The 23,567-nt window shown below is 30.5% G+C and overlaps 3 protein-coding genes and 1 long non-coding RNA gene across 7 annotated transcripts; 2 read left to right on the top strand and 2 right to left on the bottom strand.

Annotated features, from left to right (window-relative positions):
- Positions 1-804: 804 nt before the first annotated feature.
- Positions 805-6,781, bottom strand: LOC111026329. The gene is made up of 2 exons (XR_002603684.1): positions 6,577-6,781; positions 805-878 (listed from the first exon to the last, which is right to left on the bottom strand). It is a non-coding gene; the product is annotated as an uncharacterized LOC111026329 (long non-coding RNA).
- A 96-nt stretch (positions 6,782-6,877) lies between these two features.
- On the top strand, positions 6,878-12,349 carry LOC111026307 (U1 small nuclear ribonucleoprotein 70 kDa). 2 transcript variants are annotated; one of them, XM_022304372.1, is made up of 11 exons: positions 6,878-6,971; positions 7,030-7,237; positions 7,347-7,464; positions 7,545-7,609; positions 8,248-8,310; positions 8,385-8,466; positions 10,018-10,119; positions 10,201-10,444; positions 11,387-11,584; positions 11,648-11,730; positions 12,036-12,349. In XM_022304372.1, exons 2-11 carry the CDS (start codon positions 7,094-7,096, stop codon positions 12,179-12,181), a joined length of 1,245 nt encoding a protein of 414 aa, XP_022160064.1. In that variant the 5' UTR covers positions 6,878-6,971; positions 7,030-7,093; the 3' UTR covers positions 12,182-12,349. The 2 variants fall into 2 exon arrangements, with proteins under 2 accessions (XP_022160064.1, XP_022160056.1); XM_022304364.1 differs by having other exon boundaries at positions 6,914-7,237.
- A 3,487-nt stretch (positions 12,350-15,836) lies between these two features.
- LOC111042555 lies at positions 15,837-17,288 on the bottom strand. Of its 2 annotated transcripts, XM_022327213.1 has the most exons (5): positions 17,127-17,288; positions 16,739-17,041; positions 16,570-16,653; positions 16,228-16,507; positions 15,837-16,123 (listed from the first exon to the last, which is right to left on the bottom strand). In XM_022327213.1, exons 1-5 carry the CDS (start codon positions 17,189-17,191, stop codon positions 16,097-16,099), a joined length of 759 nt encoding a protein of 252 aa, XP_022182905.1. In that variant the 5' UTR covers positions 17,192-17,288; the 3' UTR covers positions 15,837-16,096. The 2 variants fall into 2 exon arrangements, with proteins under 2 accessions (XP_022182905.1, XP_022182896.1); XM_022327204.1 differs by having other exon boundaries at positions 15,837-16,507.
- A 723-nt stretch (positions 17,289-18,011) lies between these two features.
- Positions 18,012-22,054, top strand: LOC111042544 (cullin-3-B-like). 2 transcript variants are annotated; one of them, XM_022327186.1, is made up of 3 exons: positions 18,012-18,441; positions 18,605-21,077; positions 21,961-22,054. In XM_022327186.1, the coding sequence occupies exon 2, from the start codon at positions 18,642-18,644 to the stop codon at positions 21,021-21,023; it is 2,382 nt and encodes a 793-aa protein (XP_022182878.1). In that variant the 5' UTR covers positions 18,012-18,441; positions 18,605-18,641; the 3' UTR covers positions 21,024-21,077; positions 21,961-22,054. The 2 variants fall into 2 exon arrangements, with proteins under 2 accessions (XP_022182878.1, XP_022182886.1); XM_022327194.1 differs by lacking the exon at positions 18,012-18,441 and having other exon boundaries at positions 18,451-21,077.
- Positions 22,055-23,567: the final 1,513 nt, after the last annotated feature.

The following is a 23,567-nucleotide window of genomic DNA, read 5'->3' as shown; positions in this document are numbered from 1 at the left end:
TTGCCACTGTAAAACAATAATTGTCATATTCATTATTATATTCATTTGTATACTTTGGCCGACTGAGGCACATATTATATTCATGTGCTAATCAAGCACTTTAAAAATTACAGTTATTATTATATTCATGTGCTAATCAAGCACTTAAAATCATATTTATTGTTATACTCATATTCATTATTATATTCATTTGTATACTTTGGCCGACTGAGGCACACATTATATTCATGTGCTAATCAAGCATCATAAAAAATTATATTTTATATTATATATATTGCTCTTATTAATTATAGTCAGATCACGCACATACGTATTTTATCTATTATTTCTATTTCATAGTGTGAAAGCGCAATCAGTGTTATATATTTTTATTATTTATATTAGCACTGAACGCTAGTAGCGCCAACAACATTTGTCTGAAACTCTGAGACGAACAAACTAAAAGGTTCTAAATTTCCAATACGACCAATACGTCCTCGCCTACCTATTTCGTTCCATTCTTATAAATGTCATTTATCTCAATACTTCCGGATCAACCTTCAGGATAGAAGTTGAAGACGCGCTCTGCGGTTAGGTTAGTTAACATATAATTAATTGGTTTAATATTTATAAATTATTGAAATAAAATAAATACCTAAACTATAAAAAATAAATAGTAATAGTATTAAATCCATGTAGGTATGAACTATCAAAATACAAATGGACAAAACATTAGAGATGGTGCATTTCTTGTGGAACTGAACTGTCGGTCAATCATTTTGTTACCGAGTGCCTCCAATACATGGAGGAACGTTAGAATTTTGACATACCCAACACACTGGATGCAGCACTCGCACCAGACGTGGAAACCACCACACAGATTCTTGAGGGAAACAAATCTGCATAGTAAAATTAAAGTTTAAATGTAAAAAAAGTATAATTGTATATATTTATAAAATTGTAACTAATAGCCTTTGTTGCCGATGTTAATCAAGATCAATAAAAAAAAAAAAAAACATTAGAGAATAGAATACTTTTCCTGCAGTCTAGTTCTATAATCTATAATAGTAGATAACTAACATGTAAATAAATGTTTTTTTCATTAGGTATACAAGTAATTCGTTCATGAATACAGTGTTAAAGTTAGTTGTACAAAACTACAAACTAACACATAATAATTAGGTAAGTATAATAAAAATAAAATGAACATTATGTTCAATTATTTATATTTTAAATACTGGCACCTACTTTTAAAACTATTCCGGCTATGAATAAAGTATTTTAGCCATGATAAAAATTAGGAAATTGGTCACCAATGATGTTTTTTTGAGTAATTCCCTCAATAATAATTAAATATTTTCATCGATTATCAGGTGAGATGACGATCTAAGCCCCCCTATATATGCTTATGGTATATGCCTAATGTGTATAAACAAGTATTATGTAATATAATTGTGTTAATTACAACACTCTGGATGAGTGGACGACAGAAGACTGCAATGAACTAACAAAATACATATCTTAAACCTAAACATGATGTAATATCTACCTACTTTAAGAACCAAAAGTATGAAAATGTATTAAACGATAACTATTTATTTACACAATCGGCTGTTGAAAGGTGTCAAACCATAATTTTAGTTATACAATCGAATACCGTATTTACCATAGGCCTATAGCTATACTTAAACTATACCCTAAACGTCATTCAATATAAATGCTAATAGGTAAAAAGACAAAGGAAAAAAAAAATACTGAAAAAGGACAATTTTTAAAAATGTAAAATATAATACTTATTGATTATGAAAATTAAAAAATACATACATTTGTAATAAGTGTATACAGAGACCAATTTATTATTCACTCATTTAAGAATTAAAATTTGTTTTAATCAACAAAAATATTAAAATTCCAAAAAAACCTATTTTATAAATCATTTAGCAATATGAAAAGGTCATAATAATTATGATCTCTATACATACTGAATTTCCAGTACCCAATACAAATGTATTTTACTCATTATTATACCACAAGTGTCAAGTTGTACTGTATTTTGGATGGATGGGCGCTCATGGACTTCAACTAGCACGGCACAAGACCGAGGCCATCATGCTGACTAAGAAGTGGGCGTATCGGGATCCGGTGTTCGCTGTAGGGGGTCACACAGTTCCTTTGCTAAGGAAATTGTGATACATAGGACTCCATCTGGACTCTCACCTTACATTCAGTGGACACTTCACTACTGTTTCGGGGAAGGCGTCTCAGGCAGCACTGGCTATAGGACGGCTCATACCCAACCTTGGAGGACCCTCACAGTCCAAGAGAGCGCTGCTAATGTCAGTGGTGAACAGCATGCTGCTGTACGCCTGTCCAACGTGGGCGGAAAGAGCATGCAAGTAGGCTATCTGTCGAAACCTCATGATTCGGGCACAGAGGATTGCGGCTCTCAGAGTCACGAGGGCCTACCGCACAGTCTCGGCCGAAGTAAACTTGACGACCCGGACAGAGCAGACTCAAAGGATGAGATCCGGAGAGCAGAGCGTGACATCCTGCTTGCTGCCTGGTCGAACAGGTGGAGTCGTAGCATTAGAGGAGCCTGGACGATTCTTCGGGACCTGCTAAGATGGACGAGAAGGTGTCCCAAAGACCTCGCGTTCCATGTAACGCAGGCTCTTACGGGACACGGGTGTTTCAGGTACTACCTGCACCGGATGAAGCGCGCCCCTGATGCGGCTTGCCTGCACTGCCAACACCCGGAGGACACTGCGAAGCACACGATCTTTGATTGTGCTTACTGGGATCCGCTTCGGCTGCCAGTGAAGATGTTTGTTGGTAACCGAAATATAACCCCGGATGACGTTCAGGATTTGTTATGCGGCCCCTCTGATGTCCCGCCCAGCGAGAACGACCGGCTACAGGCTGCCTCTCAACGCGCCACTCAGTCCTTTTACGATATGGTCGACAACATTTTAAGCTGTAAGGAGCGTGATGAAAGGATAGCTGAGACCGATCGAAGAGCGAATGCATTGGCAGCCGCCCCAACTGACTGAGCACACGAAGATGCACTCGACAGCGGACCGTGATTACCGACGGACTTTATTTACTTATTGTATCGTATTGTAATGTATTGTAATTATTATTGTATTAATATTTTTATTTTTAAGGCGAAGCAACCATAATTTATTTATGCATTATGTATGTGTATGTATTAGCGTTTTTATTCAACATTAATAAACGATGGCAGCAGAGGAGTATAGTAGTGTTCAAACAGATCCTCCTCTGCTGTCGGTTTAAGCGAAAAAAAAAAGTTGTACTGTATTTAATATATATTTAAATATACTACCTATATAAAGATGAAGAATGAAAGATGTATTTTTCACATAGTTTTATGGAATAAAAACAATAAGATTTTTCAAAAGAAATACATTATTATACTTCAGTATTTTTAATTATTAAATTAAATATACATTTTTCAAAGGGGATTTGATACCGACCGTTTTGAGGTAGCTCAATGTAGGCAATTTTTTATGTGCATTTGGGCCGTGTAAATGTGTACGTAGTAAGTGATCACTTTACACGCTAATTAAAAATGCATGCGAGTATTTTTTTTTTTTTTTTCATAATCAATGAATATATTTGAAATTTTTAAAAATTGTTCTTTTTTTCCCGGGATTCAATATAAAGAATAGGTACCCAACCTACCTATGGTTTATTGGAAAAAAAAAAGGACTCTCGCCAGTTTTCAAAATCAGACCACTGTGGCACCGTCATCCGGAGACCGGAGTCCGCCACGAGCATGAATTAAGAATTAAGATAAACACTAATCAGTATAATATCTTAATTCATGGCCACAAGTCTAGGAGATTGCATAACTCACAATCGCAGCTATAGATACTGATATCTAATATCTATATTCGATTTCGGTCAATAACCTATCACATATCGACACGATTAAAGATATATTTTAAATAAACCGCGTTAAGATAGTCCGAAGTAGACAAGTCCTAAGCCTAAAAAATTCGGGATTTAAAAAAGTCCAATACATACATTATGGAATAATATTTGAAATAATAAATTTAAAAAAAATTCAATGAATATCATGATAGCCATCATAATATACACAATATACATTACTATAATTCCTTAGTTGAATAAAGTATTGACTATTTATACTAACTATCTTAAACAACAAAATCCCGGTATATATGTGTGTATAACGAATCTAGGAAAAAAAGACCAAGGAAAAAAAGAACACGGAAAAAAAGAACAAAGGAAAAAAAGAACAATTTTTAAAAATTTTAAACAGTGTCCCATTAATCAATATTTAAAAAAAAAAAAATTTAATTTAATGCATAGACACTTATGCTATATTTTTGGTATTATTTATTATTATTATTATTATTTATTATAAAAAAAATAAGAAACATAAATACAATAAAGGTTAGTATAATAATATAGAGTAAGATGCATTTTTATTACTGGAAGTGCCCCAAGTAATCCTAGTGCCCTTATAGTTGACTATAGGTGACCTTTTCATACTTTATCATAAAATATAACTAGTGGTAAAATATAAAACAACATTTTATTACTGGAAATTTCCCATGTAAACTTTTCATACTTTAGAGCTATAATTTGAGTGAACATATTTTAGTCTATTGACAGTCATTGAAGTGTTCAAGTGTTTTCATTAAATTTTTATACTTCAATTTTTTAAATACATTTGAAATGGAAACTTTTAAATCTAATAAAGGAGGTGAAAAGTAGCTTTTGAAGGATATACTTATATCACAAACACAAAGCACAAAGGTAAAAACTATTTTACATGGAAATTTTCGACTAAAAATACGACAAATTGTGCTGGAATACTAAGGACTAGTATTTTGAAAACTGATCCTACCGTGACAATAGAACACAATCATCCTGAGAACCAATCCGAAGTAAATGTTATGAAAGCAGTATCAAAAATGAAATTAATGGCTAAGAAATCCTGTACAAATCCAGTCGAGATTTATGCTCAATGTGTCTTCAAATTCGATGAACGTTCTAAATCAAAAATTTATGTTTTGTATTTTTTTCAGGGTTGGGTAAAAAACGTTTTTTTATAATATTTAACAAAAAACATGTTTTTATTGTTTTTAATTGTTTTTAATTGTTTTAAAACATATTGTGTTTTCTTGATATAAAATATGTTAAAATACAAAATAAAACATGTTTTTTAATATGTTTTTAAACAATTTAAAACAACAATTTAAAACCCTTTATGAAGAAAACCAAGTACCGTTAAGTATGGTTCAAAAACTAGAATATCGATTTGATATGGCCATCTCACCGGCTCACTACTTAGCCTACATATTGGATCCAAGATTCCGTGGAATAAAGTTGGAAGAAAAACAAAATGAAGAAGCTATGGATTTTGTTTTAGCATACCACTCAGATATTTTGCCTGATATTCTTAAATATAAAGCAAATACACATCCATTCAAGGAATATATGTTTTCAGAAACTGCAGTTAGTGACAGTGTACATCCTTTAACTTGGTGGAAGTCTATTTGTAAGGATATTAATAGTGAAACAATGGAAGTAGTCAATCAACTTCATACTGCTGTGGCTTCAAGTGCTGGAGTTGAAAGAGTTTTTTCAACTTTTGGACTTGTTCACACAGACATCAGAAATAGATTAGGTAATGAAAAAGCAGCTAAATTAGTCACCATTTTTAAGTCTCTAAATTAAGAACTATTATTTGTTATAGTCACCATTTTTAAGTCTCTAAATTGAGAACTATTATTTGTTATTTAATATTAATATATAATTTTTTTTTATGCACTAGTCAGAGTAGTCAGACACTAGTATCTTGTATTTTAAAAAGTTAAAATGATTTATGTTTACCATTAAATACAATTGTTTTAATACTATTATAAAGTATAAAAGTTTTAACCAGTGGGCAGTGGCCCTAAATTATATTATGTTATTATGTTATATTATGTTATTATTTGCTATTTATAAAATAATGAATTTTTAATAAAAATTTCAATTTACATATTTATTATTTAATGAGTTTTTAACCCAAATTTTAAAATTAAGATTTAAAAAACATTTTAAAACATGTGTTTTAAAAAACATGTTAAAAACAGTTGTTTTAAACAATTGTTTAAAAACATTTGTATTTTAATAAATGCGTTTTAAAACAAAGTTTTAAACACGTGTTTAAAACAAATCAGTTTAAAACATCCAACGGTTGGATTCCAACCCTGATTTTTTTTATAGTAAATAATACCAAAAATAAAGCATAAGTGTCTATATTATATTAAAAATTTTTTTTAAAAAAATATTCATTAGTGGGACACTGTTTAAAATTTTTAAAAATTGTTCTTTTTTCCCTTGGTCTTTTTTACCGAGTACCATGTATCACAATATTTGCGAATATTTTGTCGATATTGGTACAATGGTACCTACGAGATTATTTATTAATTTCGTCAGGTAAATCATTTAGTTACAAATTATATTAATACAAATACAAATTAAATTGGAGGTTTGAATGTCCATCATATCATATTTAAACATTTTTTCTCTTACCTATAATTATATTTAGGTACCTACCTGATTTTTTCACCAAGGACATTTAACCATGGACTTTTTTACTTGAACTATTTCCCAGGACTTTTTTACCCTGGACTTTTTGGTAGTATACCACCTTGAATATATCTTGAACCGTGAGTATCGATTTTTCTTGAAAATTTCGCACGTTTCACAATTATTATTAGGTACCTGTCCTAGTTCCGATACACGTTGTTCCACAAATGTATGTTGGAACAAGTTGACTTCGGAACAAAAATCTTGTGGAACAAAAGGTAATGTTCCGACGCACCGTGTCTTTTGTTCCATGACTTTTGATTAAAATGGTCGACCATTTTTGTTATTATAACTTCTTCGAATTCGACAGCGTTGGACGCAGGGACGCGGCGTAGTGTGTACTAAATACTAATTACTAAAGGGTAAATCGCTAAATAGTCGTTTTTATCGTTGTTAATTGTTAATTGTGAATGTGTTCAGTTTTTCTGTTTGTGTGTACTCCGCGTCAAGCCAGAACTTAATAGGCGCATAAGCATAGCTCACAATGACTCAATTCCTGCCGCCCAATTTGCTGGCGCTTTTCGCGCCGAGGGACCCAGTCCCTTACCTGCCGCCGGTCGCCAAACTGCCGCACGAGAAGAAGACCCGTGGCTATCTGGGCGTTGGGAGTTTTATGGATTTGTTTGAAGTGAGTATGGCCGAACTTAATAATTACGTTAAGTTGAGACTCTCCAGTGTTTGTTCTTCACACCTACGTAATATACCTTTTATGATCTTGTCTTGTTGTTGCTCCACAGGATCCCGAAGACACGCCTCCTCCAACAAAAATTGAAACCCGAGAAGAACGACTAGAGCGCCGTCGTCGTGAGAAGGCCGAACAGGTTGCGTACAAGTTAGAACAAGAAATTGCTCTATGTAAGCACCACATTGACACTGTCTTTGTTTATATGGCACATGTGGAGTGTGAATTATCATTTGTTCTTGTTCCGTTTCAGGGGAACCGCATTCAGTTGCAAATGCTACAACAGATCCATTTAAAACATTATTTGTTGCTAGAATTGTAAGTAATTTTGTTGTTTATACAGAAGGTATAATTTTTTATTCTTATACTATTTGGCTCTGGTTCTTAAGCAAAGTTACAATAGCCTACATTTCTTTTTAACCCCTAGAAACTTTTATAATTTAATACTTACGTAACTTTAATCATACAAAAATATTTATGTACATATAAATTACTAGATAGACAGATGCATATAAATAAATAAATACAATTTTTAATTTAGCAAACAGAAGCAAACTTCTATTTTTCAAATAATTGACCATTGCTCCTTCGTTATTAAAAATATCAAATAACAATACATTTTCTCTCATAAACTTACTGACAAACAGAATATTAATCTTACAAAATTATCACAACACTACACTAAATATTGTAATTTGTGATTTGATTCACTATCAGCCTTAACATAGTTGAATGATTCACTAATATTAATAATTACTATAAATGTTACTTTATCATTCAATATTATTGACGGTGGCCAGTTTTATGGGACATAGAGGTCACATAACTAACTTTACCAATAGAAAGCAACCAGTATACCGAATAAAGAATTACAGTTTACCCTTATACATCTTTATATATATTAATTAGTGAAATATATGTATTGGTAATGTTTTTAATGCAATTGATCGTTTTAGAATTATGATACATCTGAATCAAAATTACGAAGAGAATTTGAACTTTATGGTCCTATAAAAAAGGTAAATTATTGAAATTATTTTATTTAAACCTTTTGTATTTTGTATTATCTTAACATTGCATTTCATTTATATAGATTGTTGTCACACATAATAAGATTGATGGTAAACCGAGAGGGTATGCTTTCATTGAGTACGAATATGAACGTGATATGCATTGTAAGTAATTAACATAAAAATTATTTTTTGTTTTCAAAAAATGGCCTGGTGGTCTCAAATGGCGATTGTTGAGGTCAAATTCTACCAAAATTGATTTTACTGGCCTATGAATATTTTGAAAAATAGTTGTTTACAGCCTACATGCCTGAGCGTTTAATTTCCAATTTTATAATTATTTGAAAATGTTCATTACATTATGAGTTATAACTTAGATAGTAAAAATGCAACTTTGCTTAACATAATTACAAATTAACAACCCATACTCAAATAGATATAGTATTATAATTGTGTGTTTGCTTTTTATTATGTTCATTACTGGTTCCTTAAAAAATATTCTGAAATTTTATAACCTTCAAAATATGCGTGGCTAGTACAATCAATTTACTCCTTAATTTCAACTAATTCTGCAAAATTTCAAGATCTGAATACTCGCCAGTTTTGAAATTTTTTTTTAAATACTTGGTTTCTATCAACCCTTGCGCGTACTTAAATAAAAACATTGATCTTTAAAATTCAAAATTTAAAAAAAAAAAATTCTGGTACAGTTTTAATAATTGTATTTTGTTCTTGATGCAGTGAACTGTGAAGAGCTCGCTGATTGGAGCTTCTTTAATGACCCTGTGATTATACGTAGACGACTTTGTTGATAATAGGTTTGTATGTGTGGTAAGCCCAACATACAAATTACAAAACAAATTAACCCATCATTTCAGTTTCCAAAAATTTTCTCAAGTACAATGCATTTTTAAATGTACATTACTTATTAGTTACTTCAGTAACCCATAATTATTGGTTAACAAGTGTTATTTATTTATTTTTTAATTTTAAAGAGAATAATACTTTCAACTTACATTAGTTAATATACAAAAAAATTAAACAACTCATGGGATATTACACAACTTAGGGATATTACAGAATATGGTAAACTGTAATGTTAGTGACATTACAGAATATGGTAAACTGTAATGTTGTTTGTTTAAATAATAGTATATTTTACATTTTATTTTATTCTTTCGAGCATGAATATATGCAAAGGTAAGATAATGTGAATTTGGTGGAAGAAAACGTGATATTTTTATTTCATTTACACATTCTTCTTATTCCTAATTTTACTGGGTAAAAAAAAAATTTTGCGCCCATTGTAAGTATTGGCGTCCCAGGTAAAGTAAAAAAAATCGACAAATTTTGGATTCACTTGGCATTACAAACTGCGCTAAAAAAAACAATCTGGGAATAGCAAATAAGTATAATTGGTAGGTACTTAAATATTTGATTATTTTCTAATTTTTTCTACGAGATTTAGACTTGTTTTGTTGAGGTTGGTAAGTCTTGGTGCCGATGTACTTTAAATTTGTTTCAATACATTTCAAAGATACAATCTGTGCTATCTTATCAACTCTTCAGTTTACAATTTTATTCAAGAGTTTCAATAACTGGTTATACATTTTCATTTGAGTTGGGACGGGTATTCAATTTTCTTAAGGACATCAAAGTTTTTACATAAAGTCTTAGTTCACTCTAATTGTTTTCCCCCAATAACATTTATTATAGCTGCTTATAAACATGCTGATGGAAAAAAGATTGATGGACGCAGAGTGTTGGTGGATGTTGAGAGAGCACGCACAGTCAAAGGATGGCTTCCCAGAAGATTGGGTAAATTCATTTTAACCTAATTTATAACTATAAAAGTATAAAATATAATATAATATTAATGGTTTTTTTTAATTTATGAAGGAGGTGGATTAGGTGGTACTAGACGAGGTGGACCAGAAGTCAATTTGAAACATTCTGGTAGGGAAGATAATGAACGAGAAAGAGAAAGGTATGCTCGTGAAATGGCTGGTAGTCGTTCCGGACGTAGTGTTACTACAGAAAGAGACCGAGAACGTGATTACCGTGACCGTGATAGGGATCGTGAACGTGAACCAAGGCGTCCTCGTAGTAGAGACCGCGAAAGAAAACGTCATCGTTCTAAGTCGTATGTATTAAATATATTTATAATCTACACATATTTGTTGAAAACAATTTATAAAACTATGAAGTGTTAAATGTGATTGACCACAAATTATTTAAAAAAACTGACATTATACAGTTAAATTTTGTTTTTATTGTAAAGTGTATGTTTATTGTGTTATTAAACAAAACTTTTTAAATTTTGAAAATACAACTTGTGCTAGTCATTTTTTTTTATAAGTCTAACATTGTTTAAACTTTTAAAAAAACAATCTTTAAATAAGTTACCAACATAATTTGACTCAAATTTTAAAATAATGTTTAATTTTTAATTGAAATTATATTACTAAATTACTTAGGTGTCTGATTTAATTCCTACATTTTTAAATACTTATTTTATAACTAGTTTTGAGAATAATAATATAATTAATTTTATGTACTGGATTGTAACACAATTAGTACCACATCCAATACAACGTTGGAACAAATACACTTTCCAGGCACCTTTTTATTTTACAATTTTTTTTTTGGAACCCTAGGAAAAATAAGTCCAATCCAAATAATGCTTAGTCATGACTGTGGTCTATATCAATAAATTATTCTTTTAATACATAACCTACTATACATATTAAAGAGTAAATATATTTTTCTAGTTATTTAAAAAGTTTATTTGTTGATTGGCACTTCTAGCTTTGCTCTTTCGCCGCTTCACTTCGCAAATCGAAAAAAAACCCTTTCATTTTTATGCATAGACACCCTAGAAAAGTGACTGTAAATCCAATTTTAAGGTGTGAGCGCTTAATACTAAAATTGCTTATTTAAAGTTCTTTTTAGATTTTCCTAACAAGCATTTTAGATACTCTGGATTATAAAAAATAAAAATAAATTTTGAACATGGGTGCCTAGTGAAATGCATTTATGCCGATAAGTTATTATAATTATATTAATATATGTGAATTCATTATAGACGTTCTCGCGAACGCAAGAGACGTCGTAGCAGAGATCGTGGTGCTAGGGATGCAGAGTATGATGAAGTTGAGGAGGTTCCCGTTACCAAATCTAGAGATAAAGATCATGATCGTGAAAGAAAAAGAAAGCGCAGTCGTTCTAGGGACCGTGAACGTAAGAAGGATCGCAAAGAAAGAGATCATCATCGCCGAGACAAGTAAAGTGTCATTTTAAATTTGTAGCAGTTTTAGAAACTCAAACTTAATTTTATATTCTACAGGAGTAAAGATCGCCGTGATAAACATGATAAAGACAATTCTGAACGTGATGACAAAATTCATATTAAACAAGAACCTGTTGATGGTTAGTATATTTATTTTAGATGAAGAATAATGGTGTTTTTTGTATTCCTTAAGACTAGTAGAAAAATGTCTGATCTTCAATTTTGATGGTAGTTTCCCCACTTTAATTTAATTTTAAATATCACATGTTTAAGACGATGGTTGATATATATTTTTCTATTTTTTCATTTTAAACACATTGATTGTTTTGGGAGACTTTTTTTACAAACATTTATTTAAACTACAAATAAATAAATAATGTTTTAGCACCTATTGTAAAAAAATGTCTATAACTTTTACCTACTTATAAATGTTTTTTATTTTTAGAATATGACAATAATTATGACAGTTACAATAATGACTATGATAGTTACAACAGTCCTCATGATGATTATGATCCAGATATGGTTAAAAAAGAAGAACCTGATGAAGAAACTGCAAATGGTAGCCGTTACAGCAATGATGTAATATGATATAATGGACTGTCTTATACTATATTGTCTATTTTTAACATAAGTAAAATTGTAAAACTTAAGACAAATGGAATTTAAAAAGTAATAACTATTGTTTAGTTCAATGTTTTAAAACAAATTTCTGTTTCTATGTGTTAGTAAGTATATAAATTCCACATCTTAATTTTATTTTATTTTTTTATTGCTGGCTTTTCCTTATATACAATTTCCTATATGGTAAAAACTAAAAACTACTAATTACTTTATCGTTATAAAAGTTAATAACATTTATTTATTTATATAAATAAGTGAAAGATTTCATCAGTGTTATGAAATTGAACAATTCACACTAAGTTCCCCATTATAAAATATACTTGTAATTACTTAATTTGTCAAAATGGCAATGAACTTATAATGAATTAAGTATTTTTTAATTGCAGTTTTTCTCTTATTAGAATTTATTAGCTCAAAATATGCTTGGTCTGAAAAATTGTATAAACATATTATAATAGTTCGATAATCACACTTAGTTTATGTCTTGTGTATACGATATTTATGTACTCCATAACGAGTTATGTAAATCTTGACACACCAATTCTTTATGTTAGTATTACTAATAAGTAATAAGTAATAACTGTGTTCATATCAGAAAGTTGGAAAAATATTTGAGCCCTGTGAATTTATGATATTGAAAACACTAGCAGTAAATGACTTGTGTTGTATATTTTTTCCAATGCCTGTTACCGATGGTTAATGGTAACAACAAAGATTTATACATTTACTAGCCGTAAGAATAGATTAATAATAATTTGCTCTGAATTGTCAATACTTCTACAATTTCACTGAAAATGAATCAATTATCAGCATTATTGTATGCCTGCTATGAGGAATTTCATTGTTTTTTGTTTGTTCATAAGTTAAATCCTAAAATGTGTGAAAACCATAGATAATAAAGAAATGGATAGGCCATCAGATTCTTATCGGTGTTCCAAGACTGATAACAAAGTGAGGCGATTTTTTTTTTATAAAAATATTAATCATTATTATAAGCTAAAATGAATTAATTATTAAACCTAATTATTTTGAATTAAAGTACAATTTAAAAATTAATTTTATAATAAAAACAAAATAGGTATTTAATATTATTATTTATTTATTATATCATAATATCACAGAATATAATATGTTCACTGATTAATACCTCATTGCCAGTCATTGGTTTTTGAAAAGTATCAGTTTGGTATACTTTGATCTTATTTTGGTTTGGTCATTTCGTTTTCTTATTTCATGGAACATCCTTATGTCTAAATATTATGAATTACTAACTTAGTTAACTGATCTTTATGTGTATCAACAATAGAATGATTATCATCACAGCCACTTAATTGGAAACTTATCTTGTATTGATATAAATTCATTTTAACTTGAGTAGTTAAAAACAAAACTGACTGTTTGTAATTTTTAACATTATAATAGCTTCTAAAAACTCTCTCCGTTTCCAAGCATATTTTCATAACAGTATCACTGGGCTTATACAATCCTCCTCGGTCCTTTTGACTAAGCAACTTCCGACTTCTATTTGAACTACTATCAGATGTATTTATATACAAAATTTTTTTACAGTTTTCGCAGTTAATTTTTTTTTCAATTGCTCTACTCACAAAACCAGCTACATAATAGCTTACATTTTCAATAAATAATCCAACCTCCCTTACATCTAAAAAATCATAATCAATATTTGTCTCATTGATTGATTGTTCTGAAACACTCATATGTTTTGTATTGTCTAATATTGTGCAGTTTCCATAAACTGAGCCAACTACTTGATTATGAACTAAAATCCTTTTGTATGCTGCAGCAAATTGCCTACACGTAGGGTTATTATTATATCCTCCTCGACTCCTTATAGCACTAAATGTAAGTAGTTTCTATATGGTCTTGCGATAACTTATAGGTAAGCAGATATGTCATACAATTTTTTGGAATTAAGAACTCAATTAATTGTATTGAATTTATTAAACCTATAATCAATCCCATAAAACCTGTTTTTCTATTAGACTCTAAAACTTTTGTTATGCAAGGTTGTCCATCTTTTTTATATTCAACGAATTCCAAACCTTTAATATAAGTAGTAAAATTGTTGATAAATTCTTTATAGAAATTTATTGTTTCTGCACATATTGGTTTATTAAAAAGTTTATTTGAAAATTTTGATCTACTGTTCAAAATATCAAAATCATTATTTATATAAATAATAAATTTTGCAGTTGCATCTATGTCACAGAACTCCGGTTCAGAAGATTTTAAAAAAATTAAGGCATCTGCAACACTTTGACTCATTGTTTGTGCTGCAAGTCTAACATTCATTTTTTCATCAAAGTATTGAATGTGTCTAGATGTTAGCTTTGTTCCAGCTCGCAAACCATTTTTACATTCATACTGGTACAATTTTTCAATATATTCCCATTTAATAATTTTCTTTTCAGCATTTTGAATGTATTTAACCACAAATTCCGATTCTCCATTAGAATTTTTTAAAAACTTTTTATCCCCCCAAGAGTTACGAACCAACTTTAGCATATGTGCAGCATCTAAAAATACAAATATTGGTTCGTTTGTAGTTTTATTTAAAATGTATGCCATTTTGTGATCAATATCAAAATTTGCTCCTAATGATTTAACCATGCTCATATTTACTGCAGCACCGTCAAATGTCACTGAGTGTAAATTAGCACCTGTTTCAGATATTAGGGCAATTGCTGTTTCAAGAAGATTACTCCTTTCTGTGCCAGACAAACCATTAATAAAAAAATAACCGATTGGCAGTTTCCAATAGCCGTTTATCCCAACTACTAAAAACATTAAGGCATTTTTAGCTTCAGGTTGTTCATCTCCATCTACATTATTACATTGTACACCTAAATTTACATAGCCATAAACATTTCGTTGAGCATCCATTTCTATATGTCTTCTAATACTCATTTCATCAATGACTAAATTACAATAAATTGTTTCTTTACTAGCAACATTTTTAATTGTATCTAATGACTCTTTTGTAAAGCCTGGTTGTCCGTTCACTACCATAAACCATCGCCTTAATGTTCTAGGGTGTGGCAATAAATTATTAAACTTTTTACGGACATATAAATAAGCTTTTGGGGAGTAGTATTGAAGAGTAACTGAAAACTTTTTAATTTCTTCGGAATATGGTGCTCTAGTTTTCTTTTTTAAATTTTCACAAATAATTTGCTCAAGAATATCAGAACCTAAAGCCTGTAAGTATTTGAAATAAAAAAACCTATATTATATCTACATTACTTGCATATACATCAGTACATGTATATGTCTTGTTTCTACTGAATACAGTTAACATAAGAATGTCGATGTCGATTAGGTATTGGATATGAGATAAGGATTAAACTGTAGGTAAATAAAATTTACCTACAGTAAATATAATGTATATATTTATTTTTTTATTTTTTTAAATATCTACATAACAACTGATTGCTATAAACATTCACCGTCTCGACAGTAACACTCTCGGTGTTGCACAAATTAACAGAATGACACTCAGCCATAAGACATATACACAGAGTTTGGAATGAATGAATTCAATTGAATATCACTCGTCAATCACAGAGTACTCATAGATATATAAAATAAATGTTATTTTATATCAAATCAGATATCTACCAAAGTCGTTTATTAATTATTGATATGGTCCATGCAATATATAAAATGCCTTGTTAAACACGAAAAATAAATTAATATATTATGTTCTATTCAAATAAAATAAAATATTTTTTACATGAATGTGGTTAAGAATGCATTCTTTTCTTAAAAGAATGCAAATATGAATTCACTCTTTTTGAAAAATTGAATGTTGGATGCGAATACATTCAATTTTAAGCTCTATGAATGTAAATGTGAATGCATTCACTTTTTGAATGAATGTTCCAAACCCTGCATATACATAATACATGTCAAAACACAATTAAACTGAAGTTTGAAATTTATTTATGTTTTGGTTTGGTTTTTAAAATTGTATTCAGTTTATTGTCTTTTACCTTGAGGTTTTCAGCTGCAATGTCTGATAACAGTCGTTTTTCAGATAAACTATTTATAATTCCTTTTAAGGATGTAACTTTATTTTTTAAGCGCTTATTACTAGCAGCTAACACTTTATTCCTAGATCTTAAGCTTAAAACAGTAGATCTAACAACTTTAAGATTTCTTTTTGCTCTGCGTGGTGTCAAAAAGTCATTTTCACTTAAATCTCCAAACCGAGAAGAGTTGCTGTACTTTAAGCATCTTTTAGATGTCTTAAACATTTCCACATCTAATTTTCTGTTAAATAAAATTTAAAAATTGTTAAAAAAAAAAAAAAAAATTAGTTGTTAATTTATTACCTTTTTGGAGTATTCAATTTAGGAGTAGAAGATTGTTCATGAGTTGGATTGAGAGTCAAACTAATGTAATTTCCAAAACTTTCTCTAAATTCAATAACCATATTATTGAAACATTTAAATTTAAAAATAATGTCAAATAAATGATATGCATATAGTGTTGTAGAAATACCTCTCAGGAGTTGTTGGTGAGCTAATATTATGTTCAAGAGTCAAATTAGTGTCACTTTCAACATCTTTAACTCCATTGCTAAAAGATACATTTTCATCATTCTCGGTCTCAATTATTGTACATATCTGCTTGTCTATGTTTGAATGTGGTATAGCATTTGTATTTAATATACGTAACTTCAAAGTGTCACTACTGAAGTCATTGACTTTGAAATGATTTGAACATATTCTGTGCCAAGGTTTTGCATTTTGTAATCGCAAGTTATGTAGCCAAATTTTTTTTCGTTCACTATCTTTAGGGAAACTAAAACAGCAAACAAAAATATATAAGCATAAGATAAATAATATTAAAAAGTGAAGGATGTAATGTGTCCAAATAAGAAACATACCTATGAAAAGATAGGTCTGGATTACGATGGGCATTATTTTTGCAAAACACACATGTTAGAACCATTTTAAATTTTTAGTTCTTAAAATGAATGTCAAAAACTAAAAACAAATTGAATAATGAATTAAGAATTTTGAATATTGATCAACTCATCAAATTATTCGGTAATCAGTATAATGTATGATAAATTGATAAGTGATAACGAATATGTGATAATTCGCCTCAGTTTTCTTCTCCTTTCACGCCCCTCCGGGATCACGACCACACTTGAGATAAGCATAGCCATGGCCTATCCATTTCTTTATTATCTATGGTGAAAACAGTTGATTCTTGCTTATAGGAAAAATAACGTCTACAATAAATTGATGTGTTCCCTGACCATTGACCTTTAAACTATAGTTTCTATGGGTCTGTCTGTGACGCATCGAACATTCTGCAAGTGGTCCGCAGTATCAAAACGGTTGGGAACCACTGGTGTAGAATGTAGATATTGTAGTCGGGGGGACAGTTGGGTTACCGGGGACGTCCCTTTTAGCCATCTTCTGCAGAGACTCAAAGTGGCCTAGTGGTACTCGTCACTCGACCTCTCGGGTCACTGGTAGTTGGTCTCAGAGTCAGAGCTTGTTGAGCCGCCCCTCGTACACGATCAATATTATTGATGTCAATATTTATACGGTTTTGATGTTTTCAATAAATCCGATACACCATACGGCATACACGGTCAGTGTCGTGCGGGGGCCGCTCTAGACGGTGACCACGTCGAGGATAATATTCGAATTTAGCCACAATTTTCATGGAACAATAAAAAAAAAAAACTTGTGATAACCCATATAACCTAACGATTAAAAATCGTGTCTGAAAAGACATTAATATTGTGTACATACCCACTACATTTTATACGATATAATATTATTTGCGCTACCACTGTAGGCGACTGTACAATAGAACAATTATTATATATGTGTACAGTATTATACTGATAGTAGTGTGTTTTTGATGCTGATGTTTTGAAACATCGTCAAATGCTCAAATGATGATGCTAGAGGTTTTTCTTCCGGCTGATCGTTGTTGTATTTCGTGGTGAAAGTGTCCGATTGTCCGGAATCAAATGTGCCGCTCTATGTCGCCGCATCAGTTTTAGTTAATCGTTGTCCCCACGGGATCATTCAGACACCATCGTCCTAGCAAATTCCACCGAGGTGACGGCCAAACGATCTGCGCTATCAGACTTCGACCGCTGTAGTTGTCCAGAAATAATAGTTGATATCCGCCAATCGTTCGATCGGAAGAGGAAGAACGGAGTCTTGTACATACGGGTATTTTTCACGGTTTCTGATTTTTCACCCCCCTCACTCCCCCCTCAGTTTCACCAGACGAATATCCCAAAAGACCATTGCCAATTACTGCTATAGATCATTCATTTGTATTCCGACTTGTGTGTCATGTTTTTTTATACATTCAACCATTTTCATTTGACAGACGACCGTCGTGCACTGATGGTGACTGCGTGCCAACTATGAGTAGTGATCCGCTGGGAAGGAGACGCACGAGTATCATGAACAGCACTGTACCAAAGAAGAGGGGCAACATGCGTGTCAAGGCGTTTCCGTCACGCACTGACGAGAAGTTTGTCGACACCACATGGGCAATGCTGAAAAATGCCATACAGGAGATACACAAGAAAAACAACTCGTGTCTAAGCTTTGAAGAGCTTTACCGCAACGCATATACAATGATACTGTTGAAGCACGGTGAACGCTTATACAACGGCATGAGAGATACGGTTTCCGCGCACTTGGAGACTAAAGTGCGAGAAGACGTTCTCATTGCTTTAAACAACAACTTCCTGCAAACCTTGGACGAATGTTGGAGAGACCATCAAACGTCAATGGTCATGATTAGAGACATCTTAATGTACATGGACAAGGTGTATGTGAAGAACAACGAAGTTGATAGTGTTTACAATCTTGGACTTGTGCTATTTCGTGACATAATTGTGCGGCACGACCGCATACGAGATCACTTACGCGAGACATTGTTGAGCATGGTGATGAAAGAAAGGAACGGTGAAGTGATAGACCGTATTGCATTGAAAAACGCCTGTCAAATGCTTATGATATTAGGTATTCAAAATAGATTAGTTTATCAAGAAGATTTTGAACGCCCATTCCTTGCTCAGTCTAGCGAATTTTACAATGTTGAAAGTCAAATGCTTTTGGCTGAAAACAGTGCTTCCATTTATATAAAAAAAGCTGAATCTCGGATAAATGAAGAAGCTGAACGAGCTAAAAATTACTTAGATGTTTCTACAGAAAGCCGTGTGATTCAAGTAGTCGAAGAAGAACTAATTAAAAAACATATGAAGACTATTGTCGAAATGGAAAACTCTGGATTTGTTTTTATGTTAAAAAATCAGAGAACAAAAGATCTGGCTTGTATGTATAAGCTACTGAGCAATTTGTCTGACGGTTTAAAAACCATGTCTGACTGTTTAAGTAAGTACTTGCGAGAAGAAGGTCGATCATTAGTCAAAGAAGACGAGACTGATTTAAATCCCGTCACATATGTACAAAGCTTGTTAGATCTCAAAGACAAATTGGATTATTTTTTAAATAATTCGTTTGCAAGTGATAAAATGTTTAAACAAACGATATCTTCGGATTTTGAACATTTTCTAAATCTTAACCCAAAGTCCCCCGAATATATGTCATTATTTATTGATGACAAATTGAAAAAAGGAGTGCGCGGTATTGATGAAAATGATCTAGAACCTGTGCTAGACAAAGCCATGGTGTTGTTCCGATTTTTACAGGACAAGGATGTTTTTGAAACATACTACAAACAACATTTAGCTAAAAGATTGTTGTTGAACAAGTCTGTAAGTGATGATAATGAGAAGAATATGATCTCAAAATTAAAAACTGAATGTGGATGTCAATTTACTTCTAAACTAGAAGGTATGTTTAAAGACATGTCTTTGTCAAATACCATTATGGAATCATTCAAACTGTACCTGTCCAATTCACCGTCATCTAATTGTAATAATATTGATTTATCAGTTCGTGTTCTAACTACTGGATTTTGGCCTTTACCATCGACTACTCCAAAGTGCAATGTACCAAGCATAGCACGTTTGGCGTATGAAGAATTTAGAACTTTTTATCTGGGTAAACATAATGGTAGACAACTTCGACTTCAGCCACAATTAGGTTCTGCAGATTTGACTGCTATTTTTAATGACAACCGTAGAGAGAATAGTGCAACGTCTGTAATAAGTTCAAATGGAAGTGGTAGTACTGTTGTGTCTACGTCTTCTAACTCTGGTACCAGTGTGAATAATGCTAATTCGGCTGTACGTAAGCATATTTTCCAAGTATCAACTTATCAAATGGCAATATTGATGCTGTTTAACAGTTACGAAAAGATAACAATGGAAACTATAATGAATGAAACTGACATCAATGAAAAAGATTTGACTAGGGCATTACAATCTTTAGCAATGGGAAAGCCATCCCAAAGGGTGTTGTTGAAAAGTCCCAAAACAAAAGAGATTGAACCCCATCATGAGTTTTCTGTCAACGAGTCTTATACTTCTAAATTGTATCGTGTTAAAATCCAGTCAATTACTACCAAAGGAGAAAACGAACCAGAGCGGAGGAAGACTAAAGACAAAGTTGAAGAAGATCGGAAACATGAAATAGAAGCAGCACTGGTACGCATTATGAAAGCTCGTAAAAAGTTAACACACAATACACTTATTATGGAGGTAACTGAACAATTAAGATCAAGGTTTATGCCTTCACCTGTTCTTATTAAGAAACGTATCGAATGCTTAATCGAAAGAGAGTATTTAGCACGGACACCAGAAGACCGAAATACTTACAACTATGTTGCATAAATATTATATTGTACCACCATCAATATATTGCATATATATATACAAATAAATAAGGTAAATATTTAAACCAACTTTTTTTAAGGCATTTACTTTTATTAAGAGCTTATGAACAGAAATATCTATTTTTATTTATAGGCTCTTAAAAGTTGTTTCTCACTTATTTTGTATTGATAGTACTTAGTAAATTAAATTTATTAGTGTCCTAAATTGGTAAGATATGCCTACAATAAATTTATAAACTTTGTAAGTGAATAATATTATCAGAATAATGTCATTCATCTATCTAAAATGTTACAAGTGTTATTAAACAATTTAACATATCTGGTGTATCATTAAATATTTACTTAAATTGTATCTCAATATGCTTCTAAAATACAATATAATCCCTTGTATTTGTAAAAATAGTAAAAATATTATAAGAGTACTAAAATTGGAAAAACATTTAAAATATCTACCTACAGACTACAGCAACAATAATGAATATGTAATATTTCACACTGCACTATTTATTATTTAGTACAATTCATTGTATTAGGTTTAACATATGTAACCAATTATTAATTATGGTAAATAAAAAAATAAATTGTTAAGTATGTTATAGTAATGTAAATTATTTAAAACTGTATGTTTGTACTTATCCCAAATTGGATTAAGACCTTGAAGGGCCATTTGGTTGTGTGCTCGCATCGATAGATAAAAGTAAATATAGTTCTTCTCGTATTCATCTATTGTAATCAAACTAACTGTTTTAAAATCAAATAATATGAGATGTTTTTAATTTCATTTTAAAAAATCCATAATGATTTTAAATGTGTTATACTTTTATCGAAAAAAAAAATTTTATTTTTGAAACAATAATATAAGATCTTAATAATATGTACTATAATGGTTATTATGTAAAATGTACTTAAATAATAATTTTTTTTATTATTTGCAGGTTTTTGGTATTTGAGCAGAATAATAACTACATTTTAAAACACTGAATAACACATAATTTTCAAAATTACTTTTTATATTTGGTTTTAATTTAATAAAAAAAAAAACATGTATTCTACCAATTATTTTATAATTTATGTTTTTTTTTAATGTTTAAAATAGAGTGATACTTAGATATTATTTCTATTAAATGTAATAATTGAATATTTTGTAGCATAAACATTTTATAGTTTCAGTCTTATCTTAATGATATCGATTTAATTTTGAAAAATTCTACTTTTCAAATTTAAATATATGAACAGATGTTTGAAATGTTTAACTTAGTGTAAAATGAATTGTATTCATTATTTGTAGCCAGTAGGTATCTAATTTTTTAATAATTATTATTATGCAATGTTGTTAACTGTGAACTAATGTGGTTTTCAGTGCAAATCATCTAGTATTTTATATGAATCAATATAAATATTTTATTTCATATTTATATATATCTGTATCAACACCTCTGTGCTAAGGTGTGATTTTAAAAATAAAATATTTTCATGATATCATAATAAACATTATAATTATTACACATATACAGTTATACAGTTTTAACTTGTATGCCTATACTTATGTTATATATATTAAAATAATGAATAGTTTTTCATTTTAATTTTATAAAATATGTAATATATCATTGTTTATAAATAAAAATGCATTTATTTTATTATTGTACGTTTTATGTAGATTGTCAGTATTTGTAAGATTCTAAAACTATTTGCTTAATATTTATAAATTATACATTTTAGAAAAGTGTTCTGTTGTAAATTCAAATGCAAAACTAAAATTTGCATGCCATAAATTGAACTGCAGAGTTATTTATAAATATAACAAGGAATAAAACAATTACTGGTCTGTCATACATCAACATGCTCAATTTGTATTATTACGTACTATGATGAATAGTACCTAAGCGAGCCTTAGCTCTTAAACCTCATGGGTTAGGTAAATTAAGGTTTAAGGGAATGTTTAATGTCTTTAAGTATTAATTATTTAGGTATTAAGTCTAAAAAAATATATATATATAAAAACATTTACCTAACAATGATTTATTTTTAACTTATTAGTTTATTATAATTTTAAAAATATTATCATTCATATAAATGTTTCATTTTTATCTGTCATGTTTTTGAGTTTTCCTGCTTCAGGCCGTTTACCATTTTATACAAACAAGGCATAGAATAACGTATAATACACTTATACCTACTTTTAAGATTAGGTTAGATTAAGGTTCAAGTAGAATCTTTCTTTTGAATTCCAGTGGAGCACAACTATAGTTTAGACCAGTGTTGTAGAAATAAAATAAGTTCCCTCTCAGATAGAATCCATCGACATTAGATCCGTTTTGGACAGTTCTTACTAAGTTACACTAAAACCCATATTTGTTCGTCCCGCCACGCTGCCGGCGCCGAAGCTCTAGAGCAGTGGTTCTCAAACTTTTTACAATAGCGGCTCATAAATTTAATATTTATTGAGTACGCGATCCCCTGTTAAAAAAAATTCTATCATACATTCTACAATTTCTAGTTGGACTTAACATTATTACTATACAATATAGAGATACCAATT

This window comes from Myzus persicae, unplaced genomic scaffold (assembly GCF_001856785.1).
Source record: "Myzus persicae strain clone G006 unplaced genomic scaffold, MPER_G0061.0, whole genome shotgun sequence".
NCBI lineage: Eukaryota > Metazoa > Arthropoda > Insecta > Hemiptera > Aphididae > Myzus > Myzus persicae.
This window is presented reverse-complemented; position numbering and strand designations above follow the sequence as displayed.

What these genes read in the sequence shown, in the direction of transcription:
- LOC111026307 (XM_022304372.1), top strand. Translation starts at nt 7,094, where the DNA reads ATGACTCAATTCCTGCCGCCCAATTTGCTGGCGCTTTTCGCGCCGAGG. An exon ending in TTTATGGTCCTATAAAAAAG is followed by an intron (nt 8,311 to 8,384) that starts GTAAATTATTGA and finishes TCATTTATATAG; the next exon opens with ATTGTTGTCACACATAATAA. An exon ending in TAAACAAGAACCTGTTGATG is followed by an intron (nt 11,731 to 12,035) that starts GTTAGTATATTT and finishes TTTTATTTTTAG; the next exon opens with AATATGACAATAATTATGAC.
- LOC111042555 (XM_022327204.1), bottom strand. Translation starts at nt 17,191, where the DNA reads ATGGTTCTAACATGTGTGTTTTGCAAAAATAATGCCCATCGTAATCCA. An exon ending in CCAGACCTATCTTTTCATAG is followed by an intron (nt 17,042 to 17,126) that starts GTATGTTTCTTA and finishes TTGCTGTTTTAG; the next exon opens with TTTCCCTAAAGATAGTGAAC. An exon ending in TCACCAACAACTCCTGAGAG is followed by an intron (nt 16,654 to 16,738) that starts GTATTTCTACAA and finishes TATTGAATTTAG; the next exon opens with AGAAAGTTTTGGAAATTACA.
- LOC111042544 (XM_022327186.1), top strand. Translation starts at nt 18,642, where the DNA reads ATGAGTAGTGATCCGCTGGGAAGGAGACGCACGAGTATCATGAACAGC.